Source organism: Saccopteryx leptura, chromosome 7 (assembly GCF_036850995.1).
Source record: "Saccopteryx leptura isolate mSacLep1 chromosome 7, mSacLep1_pri_phased_curated, whole genome shotgun sequence".
NCBI lineage: Eukaryota > Metazoa > Chordata > Mammalia > Chiroptera > Emballonuridae > Saccopteryx > Saccopteryx leptura.
In genome coordinates this window covers 61,900,037-61,917,958 of record NC_089509.1, presented here as the reverse complement: position 1 = coordinate 61,917,958, position 17,922 = coordinate 61,900,037, and the positions used below count along the sequence as shown (strand labels likewise).

The 17,922-nt window shown below is 33.1% G+C and overlaps 1 protein-coding gene across 4 annotated transcripts in view; it reads left to right on the top strand.

The window, feature by feature from the left end:
* The window catches only part of LNPK (lunapark, ER junction formation factor), a 91,279-nt gene extending 73,594 nt beyond the window's left edge, over positions 1 to 17,685 (top strand). For 2 of the 4 annotated variants that reach the window (XM_066345589.1, XM_066345586.1), the window contains 4 exons: positions 6,896 to 7,001; positions 8,260 to 8,330; positions 9,100 to 9,270; positions 16,160 to 17,685. In XM_066345589.1, coding sequence (XP_066201686.1) covers positions 6,896 to 7,001; positions 8,260 to 8,330; positions 9,100 to 9,270; positions 16,160 to 16,398 — 587 coding nt within the window. In that variant the 3' untranslated portion in view covers positions 16,399 to 17,685. Of the gene's footprint in view, positions 1 to 6,895; positions 7,002 to 8,259; positions 8,331 to 9,099; positions 9,271 to 10,772; positions 10,856 to 11,031; positions 11,898 to 16,159 lie in introns of those variants that run through there. The other 2 variants (XM_066345588.1, XM_066345587.1) reach the window with 2 other exon arrangements.
* The last annotated feature ends 237 nt before the right edge of the window (positions 17,686 to 17,922 follow it).

The following is a 17,922-nucleotide window of genomic DNA, read 5'->3' as shown; positions in this document are numbered from 1 at the left end:
TTTTTATATTGCTATATGAAGCTCTCTGGATACTTAACCAGTCACCTGTGAGTTTGAAATTTTCCACTCTGGCTGGTGAAAACATGCAATATTTTTGGCTTCATGCGAGCTACTGTTACCTTTAATAATTAGGGACAGTCTTTCTCTGTCTTCAGATATTTTCTTCATATGCATGTGTCAATCAGTACCCTGTGAAATAGTCTGCAGATTTTTGGTGTTCTTGCTCTGTGCATTCTCTTGTACCCGTTTCCCATAACCTCAAGCTGCTTTGGCTTTCTCTATCAGCTTTATCCCTTTATTCCCCTTTCAGCTTTATCCCCTATCTAAAGGAGACTGATTCAGTTCACTTGGGTTTACCGTTTCTGAGCTGTTGCCTGAAAATTAGCCAGCAAGCTGTGCCAATTAGAGGGGGGTCATCTTGTCTCTCAGAGAGTTTTAGCCTGTGTTACCTGATACCCAGTGTCTTTAAAAGTGTTGTACCATAACATTTTCACAGTGTTTTAGTTGTTTTAAGTAGGAAGGTAAATATAACCCCTGTGACTCTATTATGGTTTAGAATGGACTTCCCTAATTTATTATTACACAAACTTTTAAGAGTCTGACCATTTTAAAAATTAATGTGTACAAAACCTATCATAGTTTCATGTCTTAATATATTACGACGTTGGTGGTTCTGAAATAGCTCATATTTAAACTTTTTTTTTTTTATAGTGCAGTCTTTTGTTTTTTAAAGCAAGAGGAGTGGAGATAGTGGGGCTGACTCCCACATGCCCCCTGACTGGGCAGATGGTTGCTTCTCCTGTGTACCCTGACTAGGAATCGAACCTGGGCACTGGTGGGATTCATTTAACAATCAGTTCTCTGCCCTAATGACCGTTTTAAGTATAAAAAACAATATACCAAAAGGTAGTTTATTATTTCATGCCTTTAATATTTAAAGAAGAACAATAAAAGAGGTACACAAAACCAGATTGTTATAAGAAAGAGTTTAAAAATATTAATGAAAAAATATTAAATAATACCTGACAACAATAAAACTGTTAAGATAATTCCACATGGCTTCTTGATTGGCATCCTCACTTGCAATTTTCTTTGCTTTTATCCGAGCATCATCAGCAATGTGATTTATACTTAACCATCTTTTCACTGTTGAAGTAAGATCCATTCCTTTACAGGTAGGCTGATTAGACTAATAGTCATTGTACAGTGTGTCCATAAAGTCATGGTGCACTTTTGACCGGTCACAGGAAAGCAACAAAAGACGATAGAAATGCGAAATCTGCACCAAATAAAAGGAAAACTCTCCCAGTTTCATACCTATTCAGTGCAGTTCGATGTGGGCTCACGCACAGATTTTTAGGGCTCCTTAGGTAGCTATCCCGTATAGCCACTACAGACTCGTCACTGACTGATGGCCTACCAGAACAGGGTTTCTCCACCAAACTGCTGATTTCCTTCAACTGCTTATCCCACCGAGTAATGTTATTCCTATGTGGTGGCGCTTCGTTATAAATGCGCTGATATTCACGTTGCACTTTGGTCACGGATTTGAATTTAGTGAGCCACAAAACACACTGAACTTTCCTCTGTACCATTCACATCTCGACTGGCATGGCTGTTGGCTGCTCCACTGTATACACGGTGTTATGTCATCATCTGCACATGCGCACATGCTGCCACATCATCCTCCAGAAACTGGAAGGGTTTTCCTTTTATTTGGTGCAGATTTCACATTTCTGTCTTTTGTTGCTTTCCTGTGACCGGTCAAAAGTGCACCATGACTTTACGGACACACTGTATTTGATATATTAGAAACAGGCAACTTCTCTTCTCTGAACATATTATGTGCATCTTTGAAAAACCCCTTTTCACTCTGCTGAGCTTACAGCAATTATTCTGACACTATTTTTAGCTCTTTGAGCCCTTTCAGGAATTGCATAATTCTGGGAATTTTAAAAAATATTTTCCATAAAATCTTGATAATCAATAATAAAATGTCATTAAATATGTATAATTGTTCTTTAGCTGCTTTCCATGGAACTAGTATATCTTCAATATTCCAGTATTCTGGCTCCAAAAAACTGAGAAATTATAATTTATTCCTATTTTGAAATTGGTTACAACATGCTTTTAAATGTTAATCCATTAGTCTCTTTTTCAAATTTGTTACGATGTTTTCAAACATCTTTCAAAAGTCTTTCCCAATGAAGCCCAACAAATTCATAATTTTCTAAAAATTTTATATTTTTGAAGATTTCTGAATTAATTTATAACTTTTTTTCATATAGACTCTTCCTTTCCAAGCATTTGAAATGCTTTACTAAATCTTATCACAAGTTTTTCAGTCTTTATTATGTCTCTGTTTCTTGCTTGCAGTGCATTTGAAAGAAGATAAATTTTGTTTAAAATATCAATCATCGTTGCCAAATCAATTATAAAATATATATTTTCAAGATGGGCAGCCATATCCGAGTACTTCTTATTTGAATAAAAATAGTGATGTAGCACCGGATAAGTGCGCCCCACAGCTAGGGTTGACCTTAAACTACAGGCAGCCCATCTTAGTCCCAAAACTCTACCAAAATTTATAATTTTAATTCCAAGTTGTTTGGATATTTTGGTTAATTTAATTTGATTCTTATTGGATTGATGAAAAATAGTATATATCTTAATAAATATTTTAAAATGAATTGTTTTATTTCCTTTATTGGATCATCTAAAACAAGATGGAGGTAATGCTTTAAACAGTGCTATATTATTGTTTGGCAACTCTGCTATCCTAGTGCTCACTCCAGATTTTCTCCCAAGCCTAACGCTGGCAACATCGGAGCAAAATCCTATTAAATTTTTTCTAGTTAGTTCTTAGTAAGCCCAACATTATTTTAAACTTTCTATAACTGAAGAACATATTGTCTCTTCATCTTGTTTTTCAAATTCAGCTAGCTCAATGAAAATTGTTGGTGATGTAACTGAATCCTCAACTTTTTAGAAAAGTATAACTGGTTTGCAAGGTATCATTGAAGCTTCATCAATAGTCAAACATTTTCAGATTATTTTCAATAATTTCAGTAAATATTTCTTTTTAAATTTCCTTTGCAATGAAATCAACTACTTTCACAGCAGTTTTATGTGAATGTAATCCTATTTCCATATCTATTCCATTTTTAATTTGTACTTCTGTCTCATCCTCTATGTGTAAAAGTGGTTTTATATATTTTTGCCAGGCTGTAAGCTGTAATAAATACTCTACAAGTAGTACTTAAATATGTTTCATTCATCATACCTATTACTTTTGTTATTGAATCCTGCTCACATTTTTTTAAGTTCTCTTTATAAATGTTAGGAGCTTTTGATGAAAAATGTTTTCATTTTTTCCTTAGAGAAGCTTGTTGTACCTCTTTATTTTTCCCTGATGTCTCAATCTGAAAACATTTCCATTCTTTTGGCACATGAACACTTTTCTCTTTTATGAAGGCATATTTTGCACAATACTTGCGTGTAACTTTTTGTTAGAAATTACCAGTTTGTTATATTTTTCTTTAAAATTGTTATATTGTTGCACTGTCCAGCATTCAGGAAAACTATATTCAATTTTGGAGTTTTTATTATTTTTTATTTCAATAATTGATGTGCTGCTTTCTTCAAGATGGAGTGGTTGTGCTTGTGACAGTTTCTCACCATCCAAGGCCAATTCCAATATAACCGATTTCGATATTGGGTTCTTATGAAAAAAAATTGTCAAAATCTGTTGCCTTTTTATCCTTTTAAGGTCAACTGCAAAAAAAATTTAAAGAATGTTTTATTTTAATTATTATAATAATATTTCTATACAGACATTAATACCCTTAAAGATTACAAGATACTGTACAAAAACTTATTTAAAAATGTATGCATCAATAACTAAGCAAGGACATGTAATAAATAATGCAAAGCTTTACAACATATTACTACAATCACTATAGGAAATTATAGAATAAAGAGTAGGCTCCCTGGCTGGTTGGGTCAGCATTAGATCTTCTGCCTAGTGTATGGAAGTCCTGGGTTTGATTCCTGATCAGGGCACAGAGGAGAAGTAACCATCTGATTCTCCACCCCTCTTTCTTCTCTCTCTTCCTTTCCTGCAGCCATGGATCAAACAGTTTGAGCAAGTTGGTCCCAGGCACTGAGGATGGCTCTGTGGCCTCACTGCAGGCACTAAAATAGCTTGGTTGCCGAGCAACAGAGCAGCGGCCCCAGATGGGCAGAGCATCCCCTGGTAGAAGGCTTGCTGGGTGAATCCTCGTTGGTTGGGGCCCATGTGAGAGTTTGTTTCTGCCTCCCTGCCTCTCACTAAAAAAAAAAAAAAAAAAAAAAAGAATAAAGAGTAGGCACTAATTACAAAAGAAAAAGGAAAAATTCTAAAAGATAAGCCAATGGCTGGGACAACACAAAATTATCACAAAAAATAAGCTGGTATTGCTCAAGTAAAAAAAAAAATATTATGTTTCAAACAGTATGTATAAATAAAATCAGTATCAGTATTTAGAAATAAGGTATTTCAAGAATAAAGGACAGATATGTAAAGGAACAAAAAAGAGTATGTAATCACAGAACATGGAAAAAATAGAAAAAATATAAAGTACCAACAGTGGAAGTTACATGGCAACAGATACATAGAATCACAATAGGAATTAAATTTAAATATAGGCAATAAGAGAGTACAAATTATTAAGACATTATGCAGACAATAGCAAAGTAATACATATTATAAACTGCATAATGATAAATTATATCGATATCAAGAGGCAGTTTGTTATATTCCTTCATCATTGTCTTTATGGCACTAAAATAAGCATAGTTTCTTCTACAGAAACTCACATTAAAAAACTTGCTTCCTCTTGTTATGACTTTAGGAACATTGAAACGCAGGGTCTCAAGGAGAGCAGGACACTCAACAAGATTATTACAAAGTTTGTACATGAAATTTAAGTCAATGACCCTCCTCCTATGCAGTAATGTTGTTGGCTTAAGTACTTTCATAACATCGTAAGGTACATCATAAGTAACGTAGCCACGTTTATAGGATATCAATTTTGAGAACTTGTGCTGTATTCTTTTGATGCTATTTTGATGACTTTTGTAATATGGGTTCCAAACTGTTGTTAAATTCCAAGGTAGGTCAAATCAGGGTACAGTATAGTATTCTTAGCACGTTAATATTACAAAAATTCTTTGTGAAGGGATAAACAAAACCTAACATTTTAATGCTTTTGTTAACAATGCCTTGAAGGTGCAGTGCTTCTTTAGGGCATTTCAGCTCGACCTTTATGGGATGCATTTTGTTTGTAGCTGGTTTACCTAGTCTATGACCTGTAATCTTGGATAAATTGAAGGAATTGATCTTAGAGAGCAAGGATTTTACTTGTTCAGTGTACGCTGTTTGATGTGGTGATTCCCCAAATTAAAAATCACTACATTGTTTGCTCTAAGACATCTGTCTTCAAACTCTCAGGAGAAATTTTTGTCCACATGTGGTCATATCATAAACTTATATAAACAAAGCACTGTGCTTATACTATTGATAAATATTAATCAGAACATACATTTTCTTCATTTTATTGATACTAAACGAAAATTTCTAGGCTGAATAAATAAATGGCATAGGCTATGCAGATTAAATATGATCAAATAATGTGTATGACAAACCTGTTTGTGACAGGAAAGTTGTGATCATTCTTCCACCGCTTCTAAAATGGGTGATAGGCCCTGGCCATTTGGCTCAGTGGTAGAGCGTCGGCCTGGCGTGCAGAAGTCCCGGGTTCGATTCCCGGCCAGGACACACAGGAGAAGTGCCCATCTGCTTCTCCACCTCTCCCCCTCTCCTTCCTCTCTGTCTCTCTCTTCCCCTCCTGCAGCCGAGGCTCCATTGGAGCAAAGATGGCCCGGGCGCTGGGGATGGCTTCTTGGCCTCTGCCCCAGGCGCTCGAGTGGCTCTGGTCGCAACAGAGCGACGCCCTGGAGGGGCAGAGCATCGCCCCCTGGTGGGCAGAGCATCGCCTCTGGTGGGCGTGCCAGGTGGATCCTGGTCGGGCGCATGCGGGAGTCTGTCTGACTGTCTCTCCCCGTTTCCAGCTTCAGAAAAATACACACACACAAAAAAGTAAAATGGGTGATAAAATAACCCTTGAAATATTTCTATTGGTTCATTGTGTCCTAGCTTCCTATTGGTTTCACCATTTGGGGTACACCAGCACACTGGTAATATCTTGAGGAAATTTGAGGCTTAACACAAAGCTGAAACAAATGACAGCTTGTCACCCCCTGGTTGTTTGGCACTTTTTCTCTTTATGTTATATGTTTGTTTACTGAAGTAACAAACACAAGGGAATTAAAATGTAGTATTCCATCAAAGGTATAATGAGTTTATGAAATGAATAAATACATATTTCAAGCATAGTTCTGTCAAATTTTTTTCACCTATGGACAGAATGAACATTACTGCGGGTGCTTAGAATGAATACGCTGTTGCGCAGATGGACATTAAAAAAAAAGAATGTAAATTTGTGATTTTCACACTGGACAGCTGCTCAGGCACCCACCTTAGAGAGAACCCTGATTACAAGTGCTGTTTTGACAGCCTTTTGCCGAACTCAACAAAAAGTTAGGTTTCGGTTCTGCCGAACCAGTGTGAACAGGCTGAATCTCACCACTGAACCTGGGACATTCAGACATGGGTCCAGCACTCAATCCCCTGAACCACCAGCCAGGGCTTATAATGCAGTCTTCTTAATGAAAATTTGAAAGTTCTAGAGAGGTTTATAAAAATCAACATTATTTTCTGTTAATATAGTTTAATTTCTGACAAGCATAGATAGTTCTTGGTAACTGAATTAAAATGTATTTGTTTATTTACTAGGTCTTCACCCGCCAGGTCCACCTTTAGCAAGACCCATTCTCCCCCGGGAACGAGGTGCTTTGGATAGAATTGTTGAATATTTAGTTGGTGATGGTCCACAAAACAGGTAGTGTTTACTAGGGTGGTATTCATTTATTTAAATGAAAATGAAGAAAAAGTTTATTGGTCATGGTGTGTATGTTGAATGTGCACCCACTAGATTTCTATAGTTTTATGGCTCCTGTTTTCGTATTTTAAAACATAATGGAATATTTTATAGCCCTGCAAAAGAGTACCTATCCAAGTGTTTCTTTTTTTCCAGTAGGATAAAGTATCTAGATAAAAATAAAGAATAAAATATGTACAGTATATAACAGAAAATATAAGTATATTGTTGCCCTACTCTATTATAATTCTACCCTATGGTTATTTTTAGAAAAATTGATTCATTTCACTAAACTTTTAAACTTGAAGAGCACACAAATACTGAAAACATGGTAGGTTGTAAGAAATAGAGTTTTATAGATGTCAGTACTGGACTTGGTGATGGTGATAATTTTAATAAGGATAATTTACATGTATTTGGCATTTCCAGTTCTCAAAATGCTCTTCCAATTATTACTTGATTCTTAAATAATTCTAGGATTATGGTATGATTTGAGCAAAGCAATTGTCATAGAATAGACTTAAAAATTATTTGGGGGTAGTAGAGTAGATACTTGACAAGATTATTGGTTAATATTATCAATTTAATAAAGAGACTAGAATTTAAAGCTAATATAATAAATTGTAAAGTTATTCAAAACAGAATGCTGTTTAATAGGGCCAAATATTTTGTTAAGTACAATCACAGAGAGTAGAGTGAATTTATAAATAGAAAATGAGGAAGATGTTTGAGTATAACTGGGATAGATACAGGAATTAATTATGATGTATAAAAATTAACCTTTGGACTGTACTAAACAAATAATTTCTTTCTTACAAGACTTCCTCATTATGAATCTCTAAGAGGTTCCATCATTTCTAGTCTTATCTGACCACAGACCTGAGGCCTGTCGTCCCCAGGAATATACTTTAGTAAACACTGAAATTTAAGTGTTCTATCATATTACCAAATATTTCTGCTAACTTAATAAGGATATATTCGTTTGACTGTTGCTTAGTTTATTTTTAATTTGGTATATAAATTATATTTTAAAATAGTTGATATTTTGGCTGGTATGTTTAAAGAGTATTATTTATTGTTTACTTAAAATATCTAATCAGTTATGACATATTTAGCTATGCTAAAATATAAATGAGCTGTGATGGCTAAAGTAGCCCCCTCCCCCCATAGGCTTTGTTTGCATTTGTTACTAATTTGTTTATTTTTCCTTTCGGTATAGGTATGCCCTTATATGTCAACAGTGTTTTTCTCATAATGGCATGGCTTTGAAAGAAGAATTTGAATACATTGGTAAGAATTATTGGGCAGTTAGCTTTAAATATTTCACTCTCAAATATGTCATTCTACGCCCGTTCCCATGGAATACCATTTTATTTTTGGTACTGGCTCTGTATATATTGTTCAGGCATGTTGTTCTTATTTAGAACACAGAGCAAAGCAGGAAAGATAACAGGTTTTTTCACAACAGTGTACAACCTCTAGGCCAGTTGTTCATAAAGTTCACTGCATCAGAACCACCTGAAGAGCTTTTAAAAATTATATCCAAGGCCCACCTACAAAAAGTCTGCTTTAATTGGTCTGGGGTGGGGTTCTAGGCATCAGCATGGTTTTAAAGCTCCTCAGGTGATTTTCATATGTAGCCACTATTAAAAAATATTGTACTAAATTAATTATGCTTCTCAGCTATGACATACTACATTTTCTTGGGTAAATGAGTGAGTGAGGTTCTGGGTGTCAAAGTATCTTATTCTGGTGACTAGAAATTTCTGTAATATGTTTAGGTCATTATATATTGTTTTGATATTAATGTGCTATATATAACTTATCTTTTCTGCTTTAAAATTAATATTCTAATAATAATTAGAAAGTATGCTTTAAAATTAGCTTTGGTTAGAACACCTGCAATAATATTACTAAAACCATATGTAATTTTACTAGGGATAAATAACTTTTGAAAGGTTCTTTGACTATTTGCAAAAGTAATCTTAAGAATTATTGATTAGTTTTTAAGTTTTCTTTGGTTTGTGATTTTATTTTATTTTTTTAAAATTGTCTGCAGCTTTTCGATGTGCCTACTGTTTTTTTTTGAACCCTGCAAGAAAAACAAGACCCCAAGCTCCAAGACTTCCAGAGTTTAGTTTTGAAAAGAGGCAGGCTGTGGAAGGCTCAAGTTCAGTTGGTCCCTTGCCCTCAGGAAGTATGATTTCATCAGAGAACGAGATCAGTCAAGGTATGAATATGTTAATGAAAGAGTTTTGTCTTAATAATGTTTGCCATTTAACAATTACAGCATAACGCTTTAAATAAGAAGAGATTTTTTTTATCAGATTTTGCAGCATGCATATATCAGCTATTGCTCTGATACTGTAGCTTCCTGTGTGATTGGTATGATGTGTTTTAATTTTAAAATACAGGTTATATCTTGTTAAGCAACATCCAGCAATAGCTAGGTAAACATTGTTTAGAGTGACCTCTTCTAATAACTGTTAGAAGATCTGACTAGTAATGTTTTTATGGAATCTTTTTAAAAATTTTACTTAAATGAAGCAGAATATTAGAATTATGAAACTATTACCTGTAGGGGTAAAGTTCTTACAAAGTTTATAATTAACATTGATAAAATAGGGTGTGCTTACCACTTGCGTTATTAGAGGTTACCATAAAGCAGGAAACTGGAATTGGAAGGTCATCCTTGCACCTTTATATGGCTATGTTGATAGGACTGGTGTTTCTTTGAAACAATTTATCTTGGTCCAGGAGACTAACATTGCTGACACATGCCTTGATGTAAACAACCTTATTTTAGAGAAACAGAACTTTTCAGAATTCATTGTTTTAGACCTCACCTTGCAAATTCTATTTTCAGAATGCTTGGGTAAGTTTCATGAAAAAGTAAAAAAGGTGAGTTAGAAGATTTGACTGTTAATTGCCAACTATTTCTTGCTGTTAATATGAAGTGAGGAGCTGTTTGTTAAGCAGCTCTGATTTATGAAGACTGATAAAATTATGACACAAGCCATGATATTTTGGTTTTAGGCCCAGTATAGAAAAAAAATCCATATTGGATGTTGAGTTCACCTAGTTTATTTAGCAATCAATATTTATTCTTTTAATTTCTAGGAATTATCATTGCTTTAACCAAGAGTAATTTGAGAGAGGACTTTTCAGATATCAGAAGTTTACTATGAAAATTTGTGTGTGTCTTATTTTTTTTTTAACTTTGAAGAATTAACCTAAAATATGTGTGTTGATTTGGGTTTGGCTTTTGGCTTACTAACAAATACCAAAATGAGTTTGGATACAGAGAGCCATGACAAGAGGCCTGTATACTTCCAAAAGTGAATCAATGCATTCATTTTTCTCCAAGTCTGCAACATCAACCCCAAACACAACATCACATTGTTTCTTTTGCTTAAGTCATGCTCTGAGCTGCATGCTGCCACATGCAAATCGTCCGCCTTGCCATTGAAGCCTCTTGGAACTGAAAAATGAAAGAATTTCATACTGAAGATGCCTAGTGGAAAAATTGAAGTTCTTTTCATGAGTAACCTTGCTTATGAAAGCTAAAGTGAATATTTGAAAGCCAATAGTTGGGACAAAAAGAAAAAGAAAAATCTGCCAACAAAATAAAAATCTTGATAATGAGTCCAGTGCTTTATATCTTCTGCTAAGGTCGAGATGGATAGTTAGCACACAACACCCAGCTATACCTTTCCTTCTCATCTAATCTAGGAGGAGCAATATCCCAGATGTCTCATTTTCTGTCTGAATTCTCCGGAAGGAAGTCTAACTGTCTCATATTCAACCCTAATAAGGTAATATTAATAGGTGAAGACAAAACTTGAGTCAGGGTCTGATAATTTAACAGTACTAGAAACTGAAGCAACAGTTCCCTTTGGTTAAGAGAGCCTGTAGAGTAGTAACTTTTTCATACTTCTCTTTGGATTCATTTAAATGGCTATGAGTACCTTTTACTTCTTTGGCTTTCCAGAAGACTGAACTTTTCTCCAAGACTCCTATATCAACACTGCGATATACAGTAATCAGTTCCAGGCTGGATTCCTTTAGTAAGTGACTGGAAGTATTTCTTAAGAACAGAGAAGCTGCGTTTGTTTTGGACACTGGAGACATATCTCTATGATTAAATTGAACTGTTAAGTAAGATCATATCATCTCAATCATCTACTCTGTGCTGGCACTATAATTGAAGGCTTGATTTCTGATTTCTGCATTCTTGCTATAAGAAACTTAAGGTCTAAAAAATTTTTTTCTGCTAGAATTTTTATATTTTTTAAGAATTGAAATGGCTTGTGGATAGCAGCAAAAACTGTAGAGATTAGGTTATTGAATTTATAGATGGAATAAAAAGGTAACTTTTCTCCATCTGCATTTTTCTTTTACTGAATATTCTAAAACCATTTATATGAATAATTTAGAATCAATAAATCTGTGATGTGAGACTTTGAAATTAAGTTTTGTCTTGATTCTGCTACTGGAAGATTTTATATTTAGGATGAGGCACAAGGCTTTTGAAAATTTTGGGCCACTCCTTAGAACAACATATGAAATCTTGGGAAGTTTTCACTGAAGAGGAGACCTAGAAGAAATTCTTCCATTAATTGCTCATTTGAATTTCTAGAATATTTTCCTAGATTTGTGTATACAGATGCTTTGGTAATAGAGTATTAGAGAAACCTAAGAAATTAGGACTATGGATTGGCTTTATCTAAGCATCCTAGTTATGGTATGCCAAATTAATGAACTGCTTTTAGGTTCCTTGGATTCTTTGATGTTTAAATAGATAATAGAGTAATACTTGAATCTCTGCTAAGTCACCTTAAAGTGGTTTATCAGTTTTGCTTTTTCAAAAAACACACATTTCAAAATACCTGATTATATAGCATTTTTTTATTAGATATAAGAGAGTAAGAGGTTTCTCCATTGTTAGTATACTAGTACAGTGATTTTAGGCTAGCATGTTTAAAAAATATTATTACTGTTTTCATTGCTCAATTATATATGCCTGGGTTTTATGTAATTATTTTAGGAGAAAATAGCTTTTATTCAACTGGAAATAACTCGCTAATATAATAAAACTTGTGGCATCTAATCAGTACTTTCAAAAATAGCATGTAAAATTTTTATGGGGTGAAATTTATCTTGGTAATCTGATTTTTGCTCTTCCCTTCCTGTCTTTTAAGCAGTGTGCTGTTACTATTAGATTATGTTGAACTAGGGAAAATTCTATTTTTAATATTGTTTGTTATGTTGTTCTAGGATATTAAAGTACTTAATAATGTACATTTTGTTGAATTCTGTATATTTGCCAGATTTAAAAAGCTTATACCTTTGTTTATATTTAATTATGACAGTTTACCTAATGTAAACTTCACTGTAGTGTGTTATTGCTTGCTTATTTTAGACATAGAGATCTTTTGGCCCTCTGATTTCCTTTCTAAAACACCTACACTGAATAGTTTTATATCACTGCTTAATAATGATATTCTTATGCATCTAATAGATTTGTTCACCAATGGTAAATAAATAGTATTATGTGTATTGAATGAGCTATTTTCTCATAGTTGGTTATTATTTAATTAAGCCACTGGGGAGTTTTGGGATGAAATTTATATCTTTGTTGCTTAAAATAAGTTGGCCATTTCCCTTAAGACAGAAAAATCTTGTAAAAACTTTTTTGTTTAAAACCTATAAGTTCATAAACAAACTGTTTTAATTTAACAAATTTTCTTTGGACAGGTTTTATAGTTTATAGTGAGTACTGATGTGTTAGCAAGACGAATTTTGTTGTTAAACAGGAATAAAATATATATGAATTCACCAAAATATGAGGGGTTTTCAAAGGCATAATCTAAATAGAATCATGCATTTTTTGGTGGAAATTATATATTTCCTTTAGAAATATATGAAATTGTTTTGCTACAGTATCCTTTAATTTTCTTAGAAGATTATTTTCTCAAGAGATATACTAAAAACCTTAAGATAAGCTGATGTTTTTACATGTTGTTGCATGAGTGTGGTTTATAGGTGAGGCATTGTTACTGGTTTTACAGTTATACTCAGTTTTATGATTTTGAGTTGTCTAGTTGAGTTGAAGCTTCTCCCCCAAAGAACTGGAAGCCAATTTCTACAATTCGGTAGACAGAATTTCTGTTTTAAGATTACTGGTGTAGGGATGGAGAAAGGAACAAATTTCATGGGTCATTTTGTTTTGTCACATTGCAATACATTCTTTTCTTGGCATTACAGATGCCAAAGTTGATTTTAAAGATTTTCTTAAAGATGGACTTAGATTATTCAGGTAATGTTGTTTCAATTTTAATTTAAACTGATATGACTCCAAAAGCTGCTGTTTCTTTTAATGTTTTATGCCCAAATGTTGACATCGTCTGTAATGTATTTTATACCACCAAGTTATTTTAAGTTACAACTTCACAGAAAATATTTATTGTTTTTTTTTTAGACTAGGCAAATGATACTATCCCATAGAAATAAAGTACCTTTAGAATACCCTTAATCATGTGATAAAGCTCTGTGGTTTAGTTATTAAACTAATAAGTATTTCTCTGCTCTTGGATTTCTAGTTCACTTAAATCTTGTTTGGATCCGACTTCTCACAAAATAGCATTAGCATCCAAACATTGAGTATCTATGTCATTTAGACTAGCCGGTATCTACATTATAGAGGCATCATGGCATATGCCAGTTTTTTTTGTAGTATTAATGCTGTTAAAATTACTTTTCTGTAGATTTACCTAGGAGAGGTGAAGTAGTCATTAATAGGCATTTTGGTTATTTTTAAGCACTACCTATTATTTCACCAATTTTGGTCTTTCATATATTCTCTGAACTGCAATGTGGTTTTGATGATCAAGCTTGCATATAATATTATTATCTAATTATATCAGCACACGGTATTTTTTAGAATTCACTATTGTAGACATTTAAAAACTAAATGGCCCTGGCTAGATAGCTCTGTTGGTTAGTGCATTGAGCACAGAGGTTGCTAGTCAATCCTCAGTCAAGGCACATACTGGAACAGATTGATGTTCCTGTCTGTATCACTCTGTCCCTTCTCTCTCACTAAAATGAATAAATAAAAAAAAATTAAAAAATAAAAAATAAATGGATTTGAATAGTGATGTGTTTCTGAAAATAATTATATCACAGAACTTGAATATGAGAAACAATGAACTTTAATACCTCTCCTGTTCAGCACTGAGACGGTCTGTCAAACAAAATATGAAAAACTCTGGGTCTATATTCACGTAAAGACGTTTATTGTTGAGTCGAGTCCCGAATTTTGAGTTTTTAATTTTTAGTGTGACTTTATTGGCTTGTTTATGAAGGCTTTACTAAATTGTACCAAATTGTGAAGTTCTTGACAAGTAAGTATTAGTCTGTGACCAGAGAGTGGTGGAAAACCATGACTTCAAATTCTATCCTGGATAAATTCGGTATGGGTAGAATTATAAGTGGTTGACAACTCCTGAAGTTTTCTTCTGAAGAACTAACTTGCCCTGTAGCAGAAATGATCTGTACATGTCCATAGAATTTCATTTGCACTTTCTGCTTTTTCTTTATGCCCTGAAATATTCAAATAGCAAACTCAGATGACCTACTGCTTTTTACCTTGGATCTTTGTATGATTTGAAGTGGTGTAGCAATGCCATTTAAGTTCCTTTTAAGATAAAAATAATATTTTTGTGACATTTAGCAAAATATGATCCCTTTCTACTTTTTGTGATTATGTGATGTTTTCGTACAGTAAGACCTCATTAACTTGGATGTTCCTAACTTTGCAAATTTGGCCCTTTATTCTATATGAAAAAGAGGAAAGTTTGTAATTAATTCTGTGAACTAGAATCTAAAATATCTGTTTATAGAAATAATTCTTTTAAAATATTTTTAATCTTGGCATAGAGTATGAGATATAATTTATATTTAGTAAAACTGACATGTTAAAACCATGAACTTATAAAATTTTCAGGTTAACGTGTGTACATATAGCATTAATTTTTTTGTAAAGCTATTGATTAAATTTATTTAGCAAAATATGCACCTGCACACACACATTGTACTATACAAGGAACTAAAATAGAACTTTTTACTAATGTAGAATGGCCTTTCCTCCAAAAATTTCAAATCAATAACATTTGTAGTATTTTATAAAAGATTTTCTATGAAGGTAGGAAAATCTGCTTATTTGTTTAACTAATGTGGTTTGACCATGTTTTTTTTAGCAAGAGTATTAGTTTCTATTTATTATAAAAACAAAGCAGTTCTTGTTATTCCATCTTCTATCCCATTCATTAAACTTTAAAGAATTATAGGGACTTTATTTACAAAATTTTATTATTATTAAATTATTATTAAGGGATTTGAATTTAATGAAACTCAAAGGAGTTTAAAGGGAACAAACTTCAGATAAGGGACCAAGACTGACTTTGTTTCTATAATAGATACGGGGATGAAAACCCCTTCCCTTTTGCTCCCTAGCATTCTAGGTATGTAGCTTATTCTGACCCAGATGTTTAAATCCTAAGCATTTGTCTTGCACAGAGGGATGAAGGAAGACTTGTTATGTCTTTGGAAAAGGTGGATCCTGACTTCTAAGTCCTTGGATAATAGAGATGTAAATCAGTGTGGGAAATAGCACTGCTACATACACACAAAAGTACACATTACATATTGCTCACATGGTTGTCTGGGCATAAGGGAGACCATTCCTTCAGGAAACATAATCTAAAAGTTAATACATTTACTTTGTTTGCTAGGCTGTTTTCTTACAGCACATAATTCTGTTGTGGCTTTGTTTGATTAGACATTCAACTTTCAAATACAGGCAAATTCCTAAATATTATGTAAGTTTCTAAATTTTATTAAAATATGGAGCTTTAGATAAAAGTATGTTAATGAGTTGTTTCCTCAGATTGTTTTTTCTTAATTTATATGCTATAGGAAGTTAAGAACGCATTTTTAAAAAATTTAAGGATAATGTTAAATCATTCTACTGTTTCTTAGTACATCTTATCTTTTGCTTATCTTATTTAGCAGTTTTAACATACAGTATTCCTGAAGTGTTAACTCTATCTTTTCAGAATCTTTAGAAGAACAAGATATTTTAGATAACACTTCAGAACAGACAGAGGACAAAATAACAGATACAGAGCAGACAAATGAAGTGATTGATAAAGGATCTGGCATAGAGGAACCAGAGGAAAAGCAAGAAGAGACCGAGAATGAGGAATCCTCAATGAATGAAGCCAAATCAACTGTTCCCAGAGCTGATTCTATTCCTAATCCTGAACTAAGTGGAGAATCTTTGATGACAATGTAGTAAATGCCTCCATGTGCCTTCAACTGGATATTTGGAGTTTTTTTGATGTCAGTTATTGCTTTTTAGGTGGTGCTTTTTTTTTCTGTTAGGATGTGCTTGATATCATTTGAATTCGGATTGCCTAGCTATTTCATGTCAAAGCTATATCTACTAGGTATTAAACTAAAAGCAAGTGATATCAGTAAAGTAAGATCATTTTGAATGTACAAAGACCTACACTGTTTAGACAGCTTTTGGAAAATTTTTTCCATTCTAAAAGTAAACAAACGTGATTGCAAACTTGTTTTTTATACGTGTAACCTGTAAATAATATCCATTTTGACATAGGAAGAACTTTGGTTAGGAATAAGTTCTAATAGTGTTTATTTTAAAGAATGAAACTCAGTTAAGATTTTTAATACTTCATCATTAAAAGTGGATAGAATTTTCACTTGCAAGATATTTTCCAGGGGGGAAATGTCTGTTTAGGTATTTACATTAAGCAGTATGAAAGTTTTACCCATAGTTATATAGGCATTGGTACGAATTTCAGTACGAATGCAATTGATCAGTCAAGTGCAGCGTTTCTTTTGCTGACTCATATTTTGCAGCTAGGCCAAAGGCACATAATGTATATAATTTATGTTTACATAATAACATATAGGAAATATTTCTGCACTTGACTGTACTTGAATTCTGAGTATTATTTATACTTGTAAAATAATGATAATATTGTGAATTTTGTGCTCTTGTGTGTATTTTGTTGAGGAAAATAAGGATCTGGCATTGTTTATTTTTGTTAAATATCTAGACTTCTTCAGACAGAATCTTAGTGGATGATAAGCTACCTGAAAAATCTTAGTAGGAAGAGTTCATGATACAGTAAGTCTATAAATACTGCTGAGGCAAAGTATGATGCTTTTACTCAGACTTGCTACCTTTTGAATTCAGAGATGTAGGGATGTTTAGAGGTTCTAATTAGAGATTAGGTTTTTCTGATTCAAGAAAGCCATGGGCCATGTGTAATTTTTAATTTTGAGAGATATATAAGTTTTGTGAGAATAGGCTGTTACTGATATTTCATTGGATTTAATATGTGTATTAAAGATTAACTGGGAAGAAAAATTTAACCCACAATGGTAATTTTTGGACCTTAAAAGTGGTGTGATTTTCTTTTCTGTCTTTTATTTCTCTTCTCCATTATTAAAAAGAAATGAAATCAAGTTATGACAAAAGGAGAAATATATAGGAATGGTGTATATGGCAAATATTTCTAAGTTGTACACAGTTTTAATAAAAAGTCAATAAAGTAACATTTATTTAAAATTTATTGTTATGATTTAATTTATTATTTTTGGTAGGTATACTGCTCATGAAAATTAGGGGATATTTCAAAGTTAATATAAAGTGATAAAATATCCCCTAATTTTTGTGAGCAGTATATTTTTAAGGAACTCATTATGTTAATAGTCTGAGGCATCATGGCATAGTGACCAGAGTTTTCAAGATTACAGAACTGGGCTTAAATTCTGGTTCTGCAGTTTT